The sequence below is a fragment of the Strix aluco genome, chromosome Z (genome assembly GCF_031877795.1).
Source record: "Strix aluco isolate bStrAlu1 chromosome Z, bStrAlu1.hap1, whole genome shotgun sequence".
NCBI lineage: Eukaryota > Metazoa > Chordata > Aves > Strigiformes > Strigidae > Strix > Strix aluco.
In genome coordinates, this window is record NC_133971.1 from 23,881,146 (window position 1) to 23,899,621 (window position 18,476).

General features: G+C 42.8%; 1 protein-coding gene across 6 annotated transcripts in view; it reads right to left on the bottom strand.

The window, feature by feature from the left end:
* Nucleotides 1–16,503, bottom strand: part of PALM2AKAP2 (PALM2 and AKAP2 fusion) — a 270,772-nt gene extending 254,269 nt beyond the window's left edge. For 4 of the 6 annotated variants that reach the window (XM_074811963.1, XM_074811962.1, XM_074811961.1 and 1 more), the window contains exon 1: nucleotides 16,061–16,502. In XM_074811963.1, the coding sequence (XP_074668064.1) occupies nucleotides 16,061–16,105 (45 nt within the window). In that variant the 5' untranslated portion in view covers nucleotides 16,106–16,502. Of the gene's footprint in view, nucleotides 1–16,060 lie in introns of all 6 variants that reach the window. The other 2 variants (XM_074811959.1, XM_074811957.1) reach the window with 1 other exon arrangement.
* Between the last annotated feature and the right edge of the window lie 1,973 nt (nucleotides 16,504–18,476).

Genomic DNA, 18,476 nt, shown 5'->3' on the forward strand with positions numbered 1-18,476 from the left:
CACATGCAGGAAGGCAGTAAAAAAGAAACACAATGGGGTAATTGATTGCACACGCTGTAGTCACAGAATATATGCAACAGTGCCAAGGATCAGCACTTCAGCACATGTTGGAAGATAAAGTCTACTGATGCCAGCTAACCAAAATGCATGAAAGCTCTACAGAAGATGCTCTGCTGAAGGCCTTGATGGCGTGGTTTATGGAGGTGGTGGAGAGTTTGGGCCACCAAAGAGTCAGAGCATCCTTCAGGGAGGAACACACATGAGACAAGAACCCTGTGCTCACATAGGGTCTTTCTACACCTGTAACAGCAGCAGGTCACTGGACTGTGGGTTTAAGTGCAGGGTGGGAGCCTCTGACCACAGCAGTTAATGTGGACACAAGCAGTGAGGTTCAGCGTGTAGCCTGCCAATGTCACAGTCAGACAAGGTAACTACAGGGTTCAGCTCATTGAACATCCTCGGATGAATGATTTCACCTTTCTGTGCTCATTTATCATCTTTCCTATTCTCTCCTCTGTTGGAGTCTGATGTTGGGCACATGTTCGCTGTTGTGCTAGCACAATGGGGCTTAGACCTCAGCTGGCACTGCTCTAATGCCAGTAATGAACAATAGAGATTCATGTTCTCTATTGCCAAAACAGAAAGAAAACTACCCTGAAATTATTCAGAAGGTACATGACAGGGTTTCCCTTTGCTTCCCTTGTAGCATCAAATTTCATCAACTGCTGGAGACGGGATAATAAAGCTCTGGGAAGCACTTGTGTCTGAAGTCCCATCTTTAAAGCGCCATTCCAACTTGACATAAATGGTTTTCACATTGTTTCTGTGGAACGCTAAGTATCAAAATCCACATTTTGTAAGGAAAGATGGGAATGCAAGTTTAAGTGGCATGAAAAATCCTACAGAATGATTCAGTGACAAAAGCAAAACTAAATATATTATAGAAGGTATTTCTGTGCTTTTTTTTTTTTTTTGCATGACCCACATTGTGGTCTCCAATAGCATGCCTTACTACTGAGTAGATTTGGTTTCTCTCCTTCTGCCTTTTATCTATGTTTCATGGGAGAAAAAAACAAACAAATGAATATTGATTGATTGAATTTTAAAAGCACAAAGACCAGTGATGCAATAAGTGTCAAAGGGTGAGTAAGTGCAATTTTCCCCTATCACAAACTGTGTGCTTTTCTTCAATTTGCCACTTGTGAATCTGGTCACCTGCCACAGGAAAAACTATTTTTCTCCTACAAAATGCTCTAAGTTTCTTCAGGCTAAAGCATTTCAATAAACATTTGATTTGCCACAGATTTACTTTGGATGTCTAGCAGATGTAAAAGTCAGATGCACTGAAGTTTCACAATGTCTTTGACATTATTAATACAAGAGGTATTCTGGATATATGAAACACTACACAACCACCTATTTTCTGAAGAATGCAGGCTTTGAAAAGGTCCCATGCTGAGTGTTAAGGGTTAGTGGATACTTCTGACAATTTTGCTCTTACTATGTGTCAGGAAAAAAGTGGGGAGATAGCTAGTCCTCATCAGAGCAATGGACAAAAAAAATATTAAAGTTTGCGATGGTGGTTGTTTGGAAAAAAATGACTGAATAAGGACACTAATAAGAATAATAAACAACTGCATCACCTCCTTTCTGAAACAGAAGTTTAGACTTCATGATGAGTTTAAAGAGTAAGGCTCTTTGGCATGTATTTTTGAGTTAGATGGGGAGTTACAGATGCCATACACCACAGCACTGTGCAGACGCAGTTGTGCTCAACCTAACTGCTCTGTGCTGAACTTGGAGCAAGTTACCAGCTTGCTTCCATTACCTTTGGTATCTGTTGTACATCCATTTCAATAAATATCTGATTTGCCCCAATGAGGACTTGTTTTGGATACCTATTAGACCCAAAAGCCAGATGTGCATCTTTGTACAGATGTAGGTACTTCGGTGTATGACTTAGACATGCCCTAAAGGATTGTAATTATTCTTTCGGTGCCTTTTAGCCAAGGAAACATTTCCAGCATTTTGAGGATGGAATATGCTATGGTAATCTTTGAAAGACAATACAGCTTGAATTGCTGAATACCGTTTACACAGTCACTCTTCAGAAAGTGATGCACTTCACAGTAAAAAATATCCCAACTCTTGGACCAACCAAAACCACTGCTGACATTTATCAATTAGCCAAAATAGTTTTTTGCTTTGTTTTTTAAAGGGGCAAAACTGGTCTAAAAAGAAGGATTTAAGTTGTTAAATCACAGCCCAATGTGACAATTGTAAGTTTAAAACTCAGGAGGTAATTTCTGCTACAACACAGTAAAAGGCTGTCACCAGCTTCACCACCTTTGCACTCTAGTAAGTACCCAATATCTGCAATTCTGGATCGTGTATGGAAACATCTAATGCTTCAGCAATATATCCACAAGCAAACCAGGTGTCCATTGTGTGGTTTAAGTGAGGGTTTATTAAGTTAAAAAATTCTGCTAAAAAAAGAGAAACTGCCTGAAATGGAGTGCACACCAACAGTGAAAGCTCTCTTAAATATGATGTGAATTGCCTTAAAACATAGAAAGAGAGAGAGACAAATCTGTAAGGCTGTGCTATATTCTGATCACCTGTTGCCCTACCTTAATGCATGCTGAAAGGCTTTCTGCACATACAGGTCAAAATGCAGCCACAAAGGAATCACCTGCCTGAAGATGAGCTTTCTAGAGGCCTTTGACAATTTATTTGCACTGTAGATTATGTGTGATTGATTTTCCAGCCCCCAAATATGTGCTAAGGATCTGCTCCAAAGTTTCAGTGCAGTATTGTATTGATTTGCAAAGGCAACTCAAAAACAAGTTAGGTGGGACAAAGAGAAAAACAATGAAATTCAATGACAGTGTTGTCTTGATTTGCTTCTGCTAGCATCATTTTGTGCTAGCTGAAGGGTGAGGGTCTCATCCCCTTTGAATTTAAGTTAGAGCATTAGGGAAATTTCAGTTTGCTAAGCCTTCACAGTTTCACACCTTCCAGGATCAACAAAGAAACCACTAACATGATTTCCCTGGAACTGAAAATACCTCCTCTTTTTTTTTTTTCTTCCTTTTTTCCCCCCCTTCATCTTACTGAGAAAACAAGGCTGTTACCATCATTTTTGTTTGTTTCCTGTTGGTAACATTTCTAGCAAGAGAAAAACCTTCTGTTGGAAGGAAGATTCAATGGAAAAAGCACCTCTTTACAAAGCACAGGTAAAACAGGGACAGGGAAGTGATCTTACCCCTGTACTCAGCCACACCTCGATGACTGTGTTCAGTTTTGGGCCCCTCACTACAAAAAGGACATTGAATTACTTGAGCATGTCCAGAGAAGGGCAACGAAGCTGGTGCAGGGTCTGGAGCACATGTCGTACGAGGAGCGGCTGAGGGAACTGGGGTTGTTTAGTCTGGAGAAGAGGAGGCTGAGGGGAGACCTCATCGCCCTCTACAACTACCTGAAAGGAGGTTGCAGAGAGCTGGGGATGAGTCTCTTTAACCAAGTAATAAGTGATAGGACAAGAGGGAATGGCCTCAAGTTGCACCAGGAAAGGTTTAGACTAGATATTAGGAAGTATTTCTTTACAGAACGGGTTGTTAGGTGTTGGAATGGGCTGCCCAGGGAGGTGGTGGAGTCCCCGTCCCTGGAGGTGTTCAAGAGTAGGATCAACATAGCGCTTAGGGATATGGTGTAGTTGGGAATTGTCAATGTTAGGTTAATGGTTGGACTGGATGATCTTCAAGGTCTTTTCCAACCTAGATGATTCTGTGATTCTGTGACTCTGTGAAGCTTATTCCAGCAATGGTTATTAAATACCTGGACTCTTTGTAACATACAAGAGAAGTAGCCAAGAGCAGTGGCTGTTAAGAGACCCAGGTTCTCAAAACTGGCTGTCTCCTGTGGGTGAACAAGAAAATGTGGACTTCAAAATCTAGTAATTTTTTTACATGAAAGTTTGAACTTTTGCTAGGTGAGTTTAGTCACGTTCTAACTGTGCCTCTGTACTACTGCTAAAGAGTATGTGACAAGTGGCAAAGCATGCACCTCTCAAGTTTAGAGTAATGGTGAATCCCACTTTATCTACCCTCAGCCAGGTTGTACTGGGAAGTCTGATTTAGAAGTGTGATCTGACACATATCTGGCGCTTTTTATGATGATAAAGAGTCAGAAATACTGTGAACACTTATGGGAATAGTATGGTTCTGTTCCTGATCACCACTGAAACTATCAACAAAATTCCTATTAACTTTGTTGGGAGCAGGATAGGGTCTTACTGCGGGAGAAGAGTTTAGGGACTGGTGGTCTAAATTCAACAAAAGGGGTAATTTTATGTACTCAGATGTGATCATGTTACCCAACATATCTGAACTACAGACTACAGTGGCTGACTACCCATGCACTAGCCTATCCAAAATGCAAAGTAAAGCAACCCAGCTTCAGATTCTTTCACTGAGGTTGGATTAAATTGTTTTCCTGGGTCTCCAAGCATCCATATATCTGTCACCTGCCAAGTATCAGGAAAGCATTGTGCTTGGCATTGCAAGAAAACTGACTGGCTGCAGAAGAACCCTTTATATGTAAGCTACTTATTACCGTGTGAGTGAGCAACATCTGATAACAAAAATACTGGGGACCCACCCTAGGAGGAATAGGAAAAGTTTTTCCTACCCTTAAACAAGGTCAGCTAAACCTCAGTATTTTCTTCACTAAGCCAGATAACTCTGACTTATTCTGTATTCCCTCAGAACTGTTTTTCCCCCACTTCTGATCATTCCTGGCTCTCCTGGACTCTTCTCTATCTGGCCCCTGTCATTCTTGGAGACTAACATCCATCATGGCTCTGACCAGAGCACCATTTCATATGCCTTATAGGAAGCATTGCTGTCTATATCTACCAGCCTGTTTGCCTTTTCCATGACAGATGAGACAGCTGAGTAATGTTCACTGAATTATCCACTATAACCTTTTCTTTAGAGATGCTATCTAGCAATTGATTAGTACTAGGTGTTAAGAATCCTTCATTTGTTTTGAAGACAACATGTGAAAAAGGCTAATAATCTGCCAGTACTATTTTAAACTCTCTTTTTCATGCATGCATCCACAGCCCCTTCCAGTGAAGCCCAGGTTACAGATACAGTGGTTGCGCTGCATTATCTGATACGGGTTCATGAAATGCTATCTAGAACTGGAACAAGGTCAGACCCAGGCTGGACACTCTTTGGTACAGGTTTCCACTCTGACAGCCAATTGCTAGTGTGTGTGTGTGTGTATATATATATATATTTGTGTATATATATATATATATATATTATTGTTTCAGTTCTCCAGCCACTTTTGCACCTGTCAGCTTCACCTAGACAGAGACGTGATCAACACAACAATGCCAATGAGAAACCATGTGTACCTTCTCCTCACTGAAATCTCCTCCAGCTCAGTGTGCCACTTGCAGCCGGAAAGATGAACCATGCAGCAGGTCCTGCAGGTATGGCTTTGTTGTTGGTGAGCTCACCAGTGTCACAGCAGCTCATAGAAGCACACAGTCTGATACCACTTCTGCCTTCAGTGGCACATGGATGGAGCTTAATTAAACCACTCTCCAATCCATACAGATAGTCACAATATATAACCAGGGCCACCTAATATTTTTGGACCTTACTGCCTTGCAACCAGACACCTATGACTTGCTCACAATCACATCGTCAATGTTATCCACATCAATGTAAATTGGATTTATTTCACCAAGGAACATGTGTTTTCAAAGACTATGGAGACCAAAGACTATTTTTGTTCTCTTATGTCTCCACGTGAGGATGGTGGTTTGCCCTACAATGTCACAGATCAACATGAAGTAGAAACAGGAGCTGTAGGTACTTGGATCACCAAAAGACCAGTCTTGTTTCCTTATATCTGCTTTTCAGGACCGTTTTCATGGGCTGTGTGTTCTCAGGCAAGGAAGGACGGTGCAGTGCTCTTCCAAGAGACAGGGGGCAAATGCAGAGGGGAATTCTTCCCAGTGCTCTGAGATTTGTGGAAGCGTTGTAAAACGAAACTCCTACCAGACTTCTCCAGTTCAGCAGGGTTGTCCGTCCCCTCCTTCTCAGCAGTGGAATAATCTTTAAAAGACACCTTGTGTCCTTAATTATGAATTATTATACTGTTTTAAAAGCCTGTAAAAAAAATCATCATTGATGTAAAGAGTTGTCTATATTGGAAACTTTATTGATTCTGGAACAACTCCTCTGTGGGACATTCAGTCCTGTGAATTGCTGAGAAATTCACAGAGGAAGAGGCCTGCACTGTTCAGTGTCATATCAATCTCATCAAAACCTTTGCTCAGCATTGTATGTAATGTCACACATGATAAGGACAAGAATGCATGTAAACCAGTCAGATTCTATTATTTTTCCTCCGGAGATCAGGAAGCTGATAATGAAAAGCATCAAAAGTATGAACAGGCCTCTATTTCACAGAGCAGTTTCAGGTCTCCTATACGGATTTCAGTCTAAATTTTGAACTTTTGAAACTTCGGCAATAACAAGTGTGAACTTAGCACAAGGAACTGATATTTCTCAGGTCTAACTGATACAGAGACACAGGTCTTAAAGATGTTGTGTTTAGACTGTTCTTGATTTCATTTTTTAAAATCTGAAGATTTTTTTTTTTTCCTGTCTGGTTAGAAGATAATTCCTTAACCAGAACAATTTACTAAATTCACCAGGATGCTGGGATGAGTTTATGTACATTCCTAATTCAGCAGTTTTTCCTGCCACAAGGAGTGGTCTTAAAGATGCAGCTTAAAATGCCAGAAAATGAATCAGCCTTCTGCTGGAGCCTACTTCTCTAAAGTGCAGCGAGTGCTTGCATATGCTTGTATTTATTAAGAACAAATAAATGATTAACAACTGACCCTTACTTTTTATGTCAATGTAGGTAGGAATTCAAAATAGATAAGGGATTAACTCCCAAACACTATACTATCTGCACAGAGCTGCCAGAACTTGCCAACACATCCAAGATAGTGCTTTTGTACCAAAGCCAGTGTATGAGACAATCCAGTTCCCTGTGCTGCAGTTATTGTAAATTTAGTGACACCTTGGATGCCAAATGCTTGCTTTATGCTCCAAACGGGAAACAGTTGGATGACTACAGATCCTTTAAAACCCATGGATGTCAGTGGGAGTTTTTCCAAGGACCTGACACATGGTGCAGCGGACCTGTTCCATGAAAGGTTAACAAGTGTGTGTGTGCATGTGTGTGTACTCCAACCCCTTCCCATCTGGGAAGCCCACTGGGGAAGACCAGTCAGTCTGATGCTGGTACTGCAGCATGCAGCACTCAGCTGGTTAATAGCTAGACACTTGCATTTCGCTTCGTTATCCGCTCCCAAGTAATCTCAGCTCTGCACTCACTCCTGCTGCTGCCATAAAGAGGCTGCAGCTGTGTGACTCTCTGCACCAAGCATTATGGGCTGCTCAACTCTTCCTCTTCTAGCAATAAATTACATGGCATACTGGCTTCTAATTTCTGTCCGCAGTTTTCAATCTCTTAATAGGGACTCCTTAGCCATTACCTGCCCAGGTTACTTCCTTCTGCTGCAGTGCTGCTTATAACTCAGCATGGCAAAAGAACATGGCTGAAGCAGAGGAGCTGACAATGACGTGTCCCCCCAAAAGGCTGGAAAGCACCTTTTATTTAGCCCTCTGTTGGTAAACTGAGGGCTTACTTTCAGGGAAGGTATTTTTAAAAACCTGAGCACACCTCTGCTGGTCCAAATCTGCAGCTGATTGTCAGTAACTGCTATTATTAGGCACTGCAGAGGGGCTGAGCCCCACCCTGCTAACTGTTGTCTGTGGAACCTGACAAATGATGCTGGCAGCTCAAATTAAAATAATCAGAGCACCGCCTAAATCAACAACCTGAGCTCTGCGTCGTCTAGAAAGGGCAGCAACTCACAGATAAGAGCAGGTCTGTCTCCTTCCAAAAAGAGCTCCCCAAACTGCAGTGGTTGTTGGCCTTTTTTTCTGCACAGAGAACGTTTGTTTTTACTGGCGAAGAGGAAGAAAGCTTTACACGCCTCCAGCGCCTAACCTCACTGCAAGTCAGCTAAGTAACAAAAAGCATCTGTGTGTCAAGAGCTACACAGGTCTGGTGTGCAACTGCCAAAAGGCCATACCCATTTCACTGCCACTGGACTTGTCGGGTGATGTTAACCCTTGCAAGCATTTGGCTTTCTCAGATCAGAACTTGCAACAGAAAAGGCTTTTCTATGCTAGGCAAATTAGAACCAGGGCAGGTGTAGCATCCCTGAGCTCCCGACTCCAGCTCCTGAAAGGCACCCTCAACCCAAACAGTGCCTCAGCACATGCAGAATCAGCACGTGCTCATGTGCCACTCGAGAGAGGGCAAGGTTTAAGATCACATTTCAATGCCATCCTGCCTAAATAAGGAAGAATGGATTGAATTCAAGGCTCTGTTGGTTTTGCTGGCGAAACAGGCAAACAAAACCCTTGCTCGAGCTTCATTTCCCCCATCAATAAACAAATACACTGAAATCTTTGCAAAGTTCCTCGGGACCCACTCACAAAGAGGCTCAGAAGCTAAGTATTACTGCTGTGAGTCCTCATAATTTACTGCACATGCACAGTCCAGTGCCTTTCCAATACATGCTGCAGACCAACCATCTTGCTGGTGACTGTGCTTTGCAAGGATTCAGCTGAGGAAAGAATACACTTCATTCTGTATGAGAATAAAACAGTATTTGTAAAGCAGTTAAGGACTTATATACGTGGAAGAGCAAGAGTGCTCAAGGAAAGACTGAGCGCCCCCTTCCAGCCCCCCCCCCCCCCGCCCCCCATCCCAGCTATCCATCACTCTTAGCACAGCATGTAAATCCCAAAGTCTCTCTTCTGACTTCACATGAACATCTACGCCACTGCTACCGCAGTGTGTGGCGTCTGTCCTTAAAGTTACACTCCAGACTACAGCTGTTCAATAGTTTCCGAAAATCTAAACCTTTCACAACTATTTTACCAGAGACTTAACAACAGCAACAAAATCACAAAAAATTTTCACCAATTTTCAACTTCTTTTGCAAAACTTAATTTGAAAGGCACAAAATGAAATCCAGTATCTCAGCTCCTTGTCTGTGCTCAAGAGATGTTGGTGATGTGTTAAGGGCGAGGAATGTGCTGTGGAAACAATTCTAAATTTAAACAGTTGAGTTTGGGTAAGTCTGGAGACTGTCTAGAAATTTCTCAAGAGTAAGTTGGTTTCTGGTTTCTATTTGTTCCTAGTTTTCACTGATACCTTGACAGCAATATTTTTTCATCATATTTCCGCTTTTCTTGCTGTCATGTAAACATTCCTAAAGCTAAAATACAGATAAAACCTGAGACAGTAATTCTAGTTTCCAGACATTATAGGCATTCTCCTTTGGCTTTTGGTTTAGAATGGGCAAAGGCCATAACATTTCTTACACCGTGCTTTAACTCCCAGTGTTTTATATGCTCCAGAAGTCAAGACAAGATACAACTGTGCTCGCACAGGTTTCTCTGTGCATGGTCTGCCATGAAGCTGACTCATGATATTGCTGCAGCCCAGGGTAGAACTGCAGATTTGTGTGCAGCGAAACCTCTCTTCATCCTTTACAGCAAATGCAAACATAACACTTCCTCTCCCACGGCTGATTTCCACTTAGATTCACAGGAACCTCACAGGTTCATATCGTGCTCCAAATATAGATCTCATTTAGATTTAGTTTGTGATAATCCCTAGTTTACAGATACTAAACCCACTCCTGGAAACATTTGCAGCAGGATACAGACTCTTCCTAACCCCACCAGGTGTTTCTCACCATAGAGCACTCTGGAAATCTGTTAAGGTTTCACTAGCTCTCAAGTTTTTTCAGCTCAGAATATAAAAGGAAGATAGCTACAGCTACAGGAAGATTTTCTATTTCAGGCATATGGATGTTAGGACTGATGAGGAACAAGATGGCAGAGGAATGGTTCTGATTAATCGGAGCCTTAAATACAATTGCAAATAGGATAATGAGAGGAAAATGGGAATGGAAACATTGGATTAAACTATGTAGCAGCAATATTCAAATAAGCTTCAAAATTAATTGCAAGAGGGGCTTTCTTTAGTGCTGAAACTCATGAAAACACTTAAAGACATGGTTACTCCAGGAATGTGTTTGAGTACACAGGATGGTTGTACTTTCTCAGACCATTCAGCCCATGCTCCATTCTAGGATAGTGCCTAAAGCAGAAGACTTCAGGAGCATGGCAAATACATGTAAAACTTCTCTGTCACACTCTAGTAACTTGTACCTCAAAAATTACTTCTATCTAATGAGAAAGTCCTTCATGGATTCCACTTTCATAAGAATGCCTGGGTTCTCCTCCAGACTGGGTGCACTCTGAGCATTCACCACATCCTGGAAAAAGGAGCTCAACAGCTTAATAATTCATTGTAGGAAGAACATCTCTTTGGGTTTGTTTTATCCACAATTGCTACTCTCCTTAGACACCTACTAATTCTTGTGCCAAAAGGTGTTATCTTCTCTCTCCATAACACTCATGACCTTATAGACTTCTGCAGATTCTTCTCATTCACCTATTTTCCAAGCAGAAAAGTCCCAGCGGGTTAATTCTTTCCATATCTTGCTGTCCTTTTTTTCTGTAGGCTTTAGGTCTGAAAACAATTGAATTCAGACAGATTCGATCATGTGCTTACCTTTAAGGACAAAAACATTACTTCCTAAAAGAAGGCATAGGAAACTAGTGTATAAAGTCATCAAAGCAACAGTAAACTGTTGATGAAATGAATTTTCTTTCTATGTAACCCCCAACACCAGAGATTGTAATTTTTATCAACAATGTTCTCTGGAAGGATTCACAAAAATTGTGAAGAAGTGTTACAGGAAAATGACCTTGGGCATGAGATCTACTACTCATGAGTTTTAATTTTAGGGGGTAATAGACAATAGGCAAATGGGGGGGGAAAAAAAAAAAAAAAGAGAGATACTGGCTTTTCTGTCAATAAATTTTCAGAAATTTATGGACACCACATGATGCTCACTGCAGTTGCTGAGTGTCCAACCCAGAAACGTAGAATGCCTAGGTTACCAACAATTGCGATACTGAAACTATACCAGTACTATCCTTCCAAAAGATAATTGTATTACTATTCTCAAAGACCTGTCAAACAATTAGTGCAACGCTATATGTAAACATATATGGACCTGCCTGCCCTGTGGGAGGACTCTAAAACATCACCTGGTATAGGTTTAACTGGTGTGAAACTAATATCCTTTGCAGGACAAGGATCCCCTCCTCATCCCTGCTGAATTATCTCCCACACTAGTTCTAGTCCCTTGCAAAAGGCAGCACTGCTCAGACTGCAGTCTCCTCTTCTGTGGTGCTGGCCCTGTACTCCCTTATATTTGGACTCTGTATTGGCCTCATTAACACGAGCTGTATGAATGTGTGAAGGACTTTAAATGGAGGACTCCATTTACCAAATAATCCAACTTGCTCTGCAGGACTGCTTTTTGTCATTGTAATTACTCCTCCTCCACCATGGTTTATATTAGTTGCATACTATCAATTTTGATTTTTCATTTACATCAAAGTACCAATAGAGAACACCTTAAAGCCTTGAAAAGCTGCTTCCTATAAACTCTCCCCTGTCTTTGCTCTCCAGGAACAAGGCTCTGTTCATCAGTCTCCCTCACTAACAGCAACTTTTTGTGACCTGTCTGTTAGTCAGTCCTTAATCCACCTAAGGCAGGCCCCACTGATACAGAAGGGGGCTATTTTTAAACAACAGTGTCCTGCCATACTATGTCAAACACCTAATGACATTTAGGTGATGTTAGATCCAGTTCAACAAACTCGTAGTCTCATTGAAAAGGCAAGAATGGTCTTGTTTGACAGGAGGTATCTTTGACATGGTTACTTGAATGTCAGTAATTACCTTTCTTTATTGCTTCACTGAGCTACTGGTTCTTAGAGCTGGGCATGGTAAGCTGTAACCATTGTTACTGTTGCTTTTACTTGCTAAGAAATCAGTACATTTTAGTAGCTTCCCACTTGCATCTGCAGGCTGGACCTCTCCTTAAACCTGAAAACCTTCTCCAGCTCCTGTGTTGGTTGTTGCTCTAGTGGACAATTTCTCCTCAGTTCTGTCCCTCAATGATTGCCTTTAATTCACCTGATATATGGGTAACGCATATTCACTGCATCATATGTGCATTTGTACCCCAGATGCACCGATACATACTCAACACCTCCGCTTCCCGGCTTTATGAGTGCTAGCTAAGCGACGGAAAATATTTACATTTTGCAAATGTTTGTCTATGTTTAGATCACTATCTGGTGGTGATCTCTGCAGTCACAGAGAAGAGGGACGTATAAGAAATTGTGGAGCCACACAGTTTATTTATCCAAAATGTGATAAATTAACTCAGCTCACCTGTCCCCTGGCCACGGAGCCTGCATCGTCCAGGACTGTTTGCATTCCAAACTTCTGAGCAACTCGCAGCAGGCATATTTTTTAAAGCCACAAAAATACTTCCTTTTTCACCCAAAATTTTACCCACTGCCCCCCCTTCAGGAAAAGAGCAGATGCAAGCACTGAATATGTTATAGGAACAAGCTCTGAGAGAAGACAGCGTCCAGCCCCCTCTTTTAACCTCTTGCTTGCCTTCTGCAAGGCATCTTCCTGCAGTGTTCTGAGCTGGCACCGCTTGGCTCCGTCGGCAGTAGAGCAGCAGATTGGTGCTATGGTGATTTAGGGTCAGGCACAAACAGATGTTAAGAGTGGTGTGGCATGACAGAAAGATTTACCAATATCTGTCTGTGGCACACATGATACCCAACTGGGGAGATCTGATTTGAGTTCTTCTCAAGGAACAATCAGGAAACCAATCACTCCTGGCCATCATAGGACCTCCCCAGGACACAGAGTTTATGTTTTCCTCCCAAGTACAGAAAAGTGAGTTCCACTTTTAGTAGCTGCCTCACATGTCCCCACTTCTTAAACCAGACTACCACAATGGTCTGAGTCTTGTTATAGTCAGTTTATGAATTTTAGGAACTTCAGAATCAGAAAGGTCTAAAAATCACAGCTTAAGCATGTATAATGATATTAAAAACATATACACTTAAACCTGCTTTTCTTTTAGAATCACACATTCTATTTTTTAAAGACTTACTTAGCTGTTTCATGCCCTGGTAAACCATAGCATCCAAGTTCTCCTCAAACTTGCATGCATCCCTAACAGCTCTGAAGCATGGGCAAAGTCCATTATTCACAGTTTACAGATGGAAAATGAATGCAGAGGGAGACTCAGTATTTGCTGCTGGCAAAACAAGTGGCTGGCTCATATTCACCAAGGTCTAGATTAATGTCCTAACAGTTAGATCCCTTTTTCCTCTTCCCATGACACTTTGCACCAGACAGGCATATATTAGAACTGTGATTAGTCACAGTAACAAAGTACAAAATCAAACTTTTCAAAAGGCGTCAGCCTTCTGGTGAAAATACTCATATTTACATGTTTGGATTTTATTTTCCTTAAATATTCAGTGATGCACACTTAAAATTTACTCTGCCTGTCTTCCTGGCAAGCTCATTTGCCGTGGTGACTCTGAAGCAAGCACAAACTACAGACAACCATGTGTAGAAGTCCCAGTGGTAAATGGATTTCTTCCTATATGCCTAGCATCCAACCATCTTGATTGAAGAGTGCTAGTGTAAGCTTCTGCTCATCTGAGTGAGATGTTGCACCTTGTTAAAATAGAGGGAACACCAAGATGAACCGAAATGCTACCTTTTTCTTCTTCTAAGAAAGGCCATGCAACTTTTGAGGACTGACCTTATTTTAGCCAACTGATGGTAGAATTCCCTAACTTGTGCCATGTCACTCATCCTGATGGAGCAAAGCTTACACTAGAAATCAACTTCTCTACATTCTGACAAACATTTGCAGCAGCCCAATCACAGAAGAAAAGTTGTCTAACAAGCTTATATGGAAAACCTTTTGCTGTGCAGAGTCGGTAAGCAAACAAGTCAGTTCATGGACCACATTCAAGCTTAAAAGAAGGCTGAATATTTCTGATGCTGAAGTAAAATTCTTTCAAGCTAATTCACTGCCTACATTGCTATACTATGTTTTATTTGTGGCTAGAAATAGAAACCAAAAAGAAAATATATATATAGAAAATGAAGATCCTGATTCTGAAGGCCTTCTCTCATACCAGCATAAATCTACTGTAAAAAGCTGCAATACACCAGGTGATCATTTTATTTCCATGATGGCCTCATTGGTCTGAAATGCAAAGCACCAAGAAGCAGAGTATCTGATTTACTTTGGTGAAAGGTTTAAGAACATCATGTGGAGTGGAAATGGGTGCTGCTTGGTTTTCTGTTATATAGTGGTCAAAAGAAGCAGCAATAATGTAAATAATGTTTTTAATGTAGAGATGGAAGTTTTTTAGAGCTATGCAGAGCAGCAATGTGTGGAGCAGTTCTGCAGTATGGCTCTGCCGTACAGGAGTCCCAAACCAGAGGCAGTGGCGAGGGTTGCCTCCAGGGGAATGTTCCCAGTTCTTCCATTTGGAGATTTGGCAGTGCCTATGATGACAGAAAACTGTGAACCATCTTAAAAATATGCATCTACTTTCTGCTGCCTGAAAATTAAACAGTTATAGTATCACTCCCCCCATATCAATCAAATGATACCATTTGCTCTTTTTCAGGAAAGATTTTTTAAAGAAAAAAACCCCAATCTATTTGTTTTACATCTGGTTATTTTAAATCTCTGTGGTCCTATTAGTGGAATAGTGGACTTAAAGAAAACTGCTTGGAACAGCAACAGCAGCAGCAGCAGCAGCAACAGCAGCAGCAGCAGCAGCAGCAGCAGCAGCAGCCATTCCTCTTACTACAAAGGAAATCTGTAATCTCTGCTGGCTACAGTAAAATATAGCATCTGTTGATCACTGGGGGAACCAGGGAAGGGAACGTAAAACCCATGCGGGCTCTGCCGTCTTCTGTCAGACCCTTCAAACCTCCAGGTGTGTGGTCCCCGGCACAGACTGTGCCACCCGACTGGGACCCACACAGCTGCATCAACACTTCAGCCCTGGGGAAGAAGAAGAGCTGGGTGTCACTCAAACAAGGGCAGGCTGTGTGGGGCTGGCAGACTGGCAGTGCCCACAGAAACACTGGCATTTTGACACAGTGCCTGTGCCGTGTGGAAGATGAGCTGGCAATTTCTGTGTGCCGGGATGATGATGGTTTTTAAACAGCCAGGCCCAATCCTCATGAGGTGTCACTGCCCATGTTCCTCTGAGGTCTGCACCAGCTGAAGCCCATGGCTCACTCCAAATTATGGTACTAAATGTGAAAAGAAAAGTTTTAACTAAAATGGGGCAAAATCCTGTCTAGACTTTACGCCTGTCAGGATGCAGCTCAGCAGGGAATTTGTCTGAAAGCATGTGCTCAGCTATGGAGCTGAGGTGACAGTTTAACTAGTAGATCAAATAATTACATGATTTTGATAATGCAGTGTTTGTATTGGATTGTCTTAAAAATTAGTAATATCACAATTATTTTCTGCAGTAAAAGCCACCCTGCAGCAGATCATTTTGTTTAACTTCTTAATCAGCTAAGCTAAAGCTCCCACTGTGAGAAAATATCTTTTCAGCAGAGTACTGATTTTCTCCTGCAATCTCCCCTCCTCCCCACTTATTCCTTCTTTTCTTCTTCATCATCAATCTTTTAAGCGTGCCACTGTGCATTCACATTTTTCTTTCTGCACGTGTCAGCTCAACGCTCTTCCTCAGAGCCCTCTTTCTCCGCCAAATCCTGCAAAGCAGACTTTAACCACTCATTTCCCGAACGGGGAACTCCACGCACAACTTCGTGAAAGCCAGGCTCTCTGAGTGCTTCCCAGCCACGGTGCCGGAATCCCCCCTTCCCTCCACAACCCGCAGCTATGGACAAAAGAGCAAGTAAAATGAGACTGACTTACTGCTATGGCTTGGAGCCTTTCCTTGTGCAACTCTGCTTCCGCCATCCTGGAAAGAAGGACACGGGAGGAGAGAGAGGGAGACGGGTGGCGAAAAAAGAAAAAACAAAAACAAAAACAAAAAACAAAAAACCACCAAACCAAAAAATACAAAGGCAAACAAAACCAAAACAGAGCACACACTGCAGTCACCCAGGGGGAACTGGAGTAATTGCAAAGAAAGCCGAGATCCTGTGTAGTAGTCAGCCACTTTTGGAGGCACTGCAGGCTGGCTCACGGTAGGATCATTTTAGTCACTGGACCAGTGCCTGCCTCGCTGCCTGTCTCCCAGCTGTATTGCTAACTGCATTTCATTGCTGCTTCTGTGTGCTGTTGCTGTCACACAAGCCATGTATGCACTCTCCGAGCAGCTGAGTGCAGGGATCGCTCGCATGGCTATAATTTTTGCGTTGACGTCTCAGCTCATTTGCTCCTCCTATGGGGCGCTGGGTCACGACAGGAGCTCGACATCAGTAGCGTGCACAGTAATCCAAACCTGCATGACTGCAGCAGAGGATCAGACAGCTGTGCCACAGCATGTCCTTAGCGAGCAGCACAGCGGGGAGGGAAGGACGGTGGCACATGGCGCCGTGAGCGGGAGCTGCGGCAGGCAGGCAGGCAGGCAGGCAGGCGGTTGCAGCCCTGAGTTAAAGCACTTTGGCTAAGGGAAAGGACAGGGCCAGCAGGAGGAGGGAGGGCATACACCGTGGGGGAACGGCACAGCCACTTGTGAATGGAGGTATAACATGACATGTTGCAAAAGGCTGCTGCTGCAGGGCGACCTTTGCAAACAGTGGTGAAGAGCATAGGTGTGGGGAGGGAGAGGGAAGGCGTCCATCCACCCTGCACGTGCATTGCACATTAAAGCACTGCATTGACATAAGACACTGGAAAGTGACAAAGCCGTCCTTACAAACAGTCTGACGGAAGACCCCAGGTGTGTTATAAATAGGGAGGCAGCCAGGTAGGGAAGGGAGGGGAGGCCTGAGCCAGTATCGTGAGGATAGCCTTGATTTCAAGTGTGGCTTTGGGTTTGCATGCAACCTCCTTACTTTTTTTTTCTTTTTTTTTTTTTTTTGTATGATCTCCCATCTGCTTTGTTTTCTCATAAATGGCAAAGAAGCTCCCCACTGCCTCCAGTCCAGTCCCATGGGGTTCTACTACAAGGGTGAGCACAGGGCTGCCCCGGCAGAGGAACTGCCACTGTGCCAGCTGGAGGGCTGGGCAGGGGCTGATTCTGGCATCCTGCTGCTGTCCTGCTGTGAGGAGCAGAAGTGCATTTTGCAGCATAGAATTTTGGTTTAATAACTGCATGTTTACAAGACAGGGAAACCATCATCCTGGAGGAAAGAGGTCTGGAGGTCACCCTGCTTCCCCTGTGCTGCCCTTTTGTGTGCCACCCAGCCGGCATTTTACCTCTCTGCTGGCACCCCCATCTCCTCTCCCAGACATCCTCCACCTCCATCCCATTTCCAGCTCTGGGATGTATTACTTGCTGCAGGCTGCTTTTCAAAGCAGCTTTCTAAAGTGTTTCTACCTCCTGGTCCCATTTCTCTTACTGGTGCCCAGCCTCCTTGTCTTGTGATAGCATGTCAAAATCACTTCTTGCTTAGCTTTGCCTCTGTGAGAGAGGTCCTTCGTTGTGTAGAAAACTCACAGAACATTATATAATTCCAGTAGTCTCTGTGGCCAAAAGGGAAAGTTTTATTGCTGTATCCCAAGTGAGACAGTATCTTTAAGTGGGTTGGGGTTGGCTCACAGCTGGGGGAAATGCAACAGTTCCAGCTTAAACTGGGATACTCTTTCAGTCTTCCAGCTTCAAGTTAATTTTTTGTATGGCATCTGTCCTGTAGCTTATTTGGTCCTCTTCAGCTTGTTGCTTTTCTTCAAAACCTCTCTTTTTTTTTGTTTTCAGTCACCACATAAAGGCCCATGTATTACTGCTTATATTACTACAGCTGGTTTTGAAATATCCCATCACACAGAATCCAGACATCTATACTCCCACATGTCCAGTGAGAACATACACGGGCAACTCCTACTAAGACTTGCAAGCTATGCAATTAAATCCCTTCAATACCCATCTCATGTTCTGCTGTTAAGCCTTGCCCAGGGGAGGAAGTCTGCTACAGGCTCTATCCAGCAAAGGCAAGGGTAAGCCCCAGTGCTAACTGGAGCTGGGATGAACAGCCTATTCATGCCATGACCTGATGCTGCCAAAGCGGTGTGTTAAATTCACCACATTAGGCTATCCCCTCTTTCCTTCCACAAAGCATTTAAACCATATATTTAAGTGCATTCAAGGTAGTTGTATATAAAAGTGCATGTGCACATCTCACTTCTGATAGAAAACATCGTGACAGTTCATGAAGCACAGTAA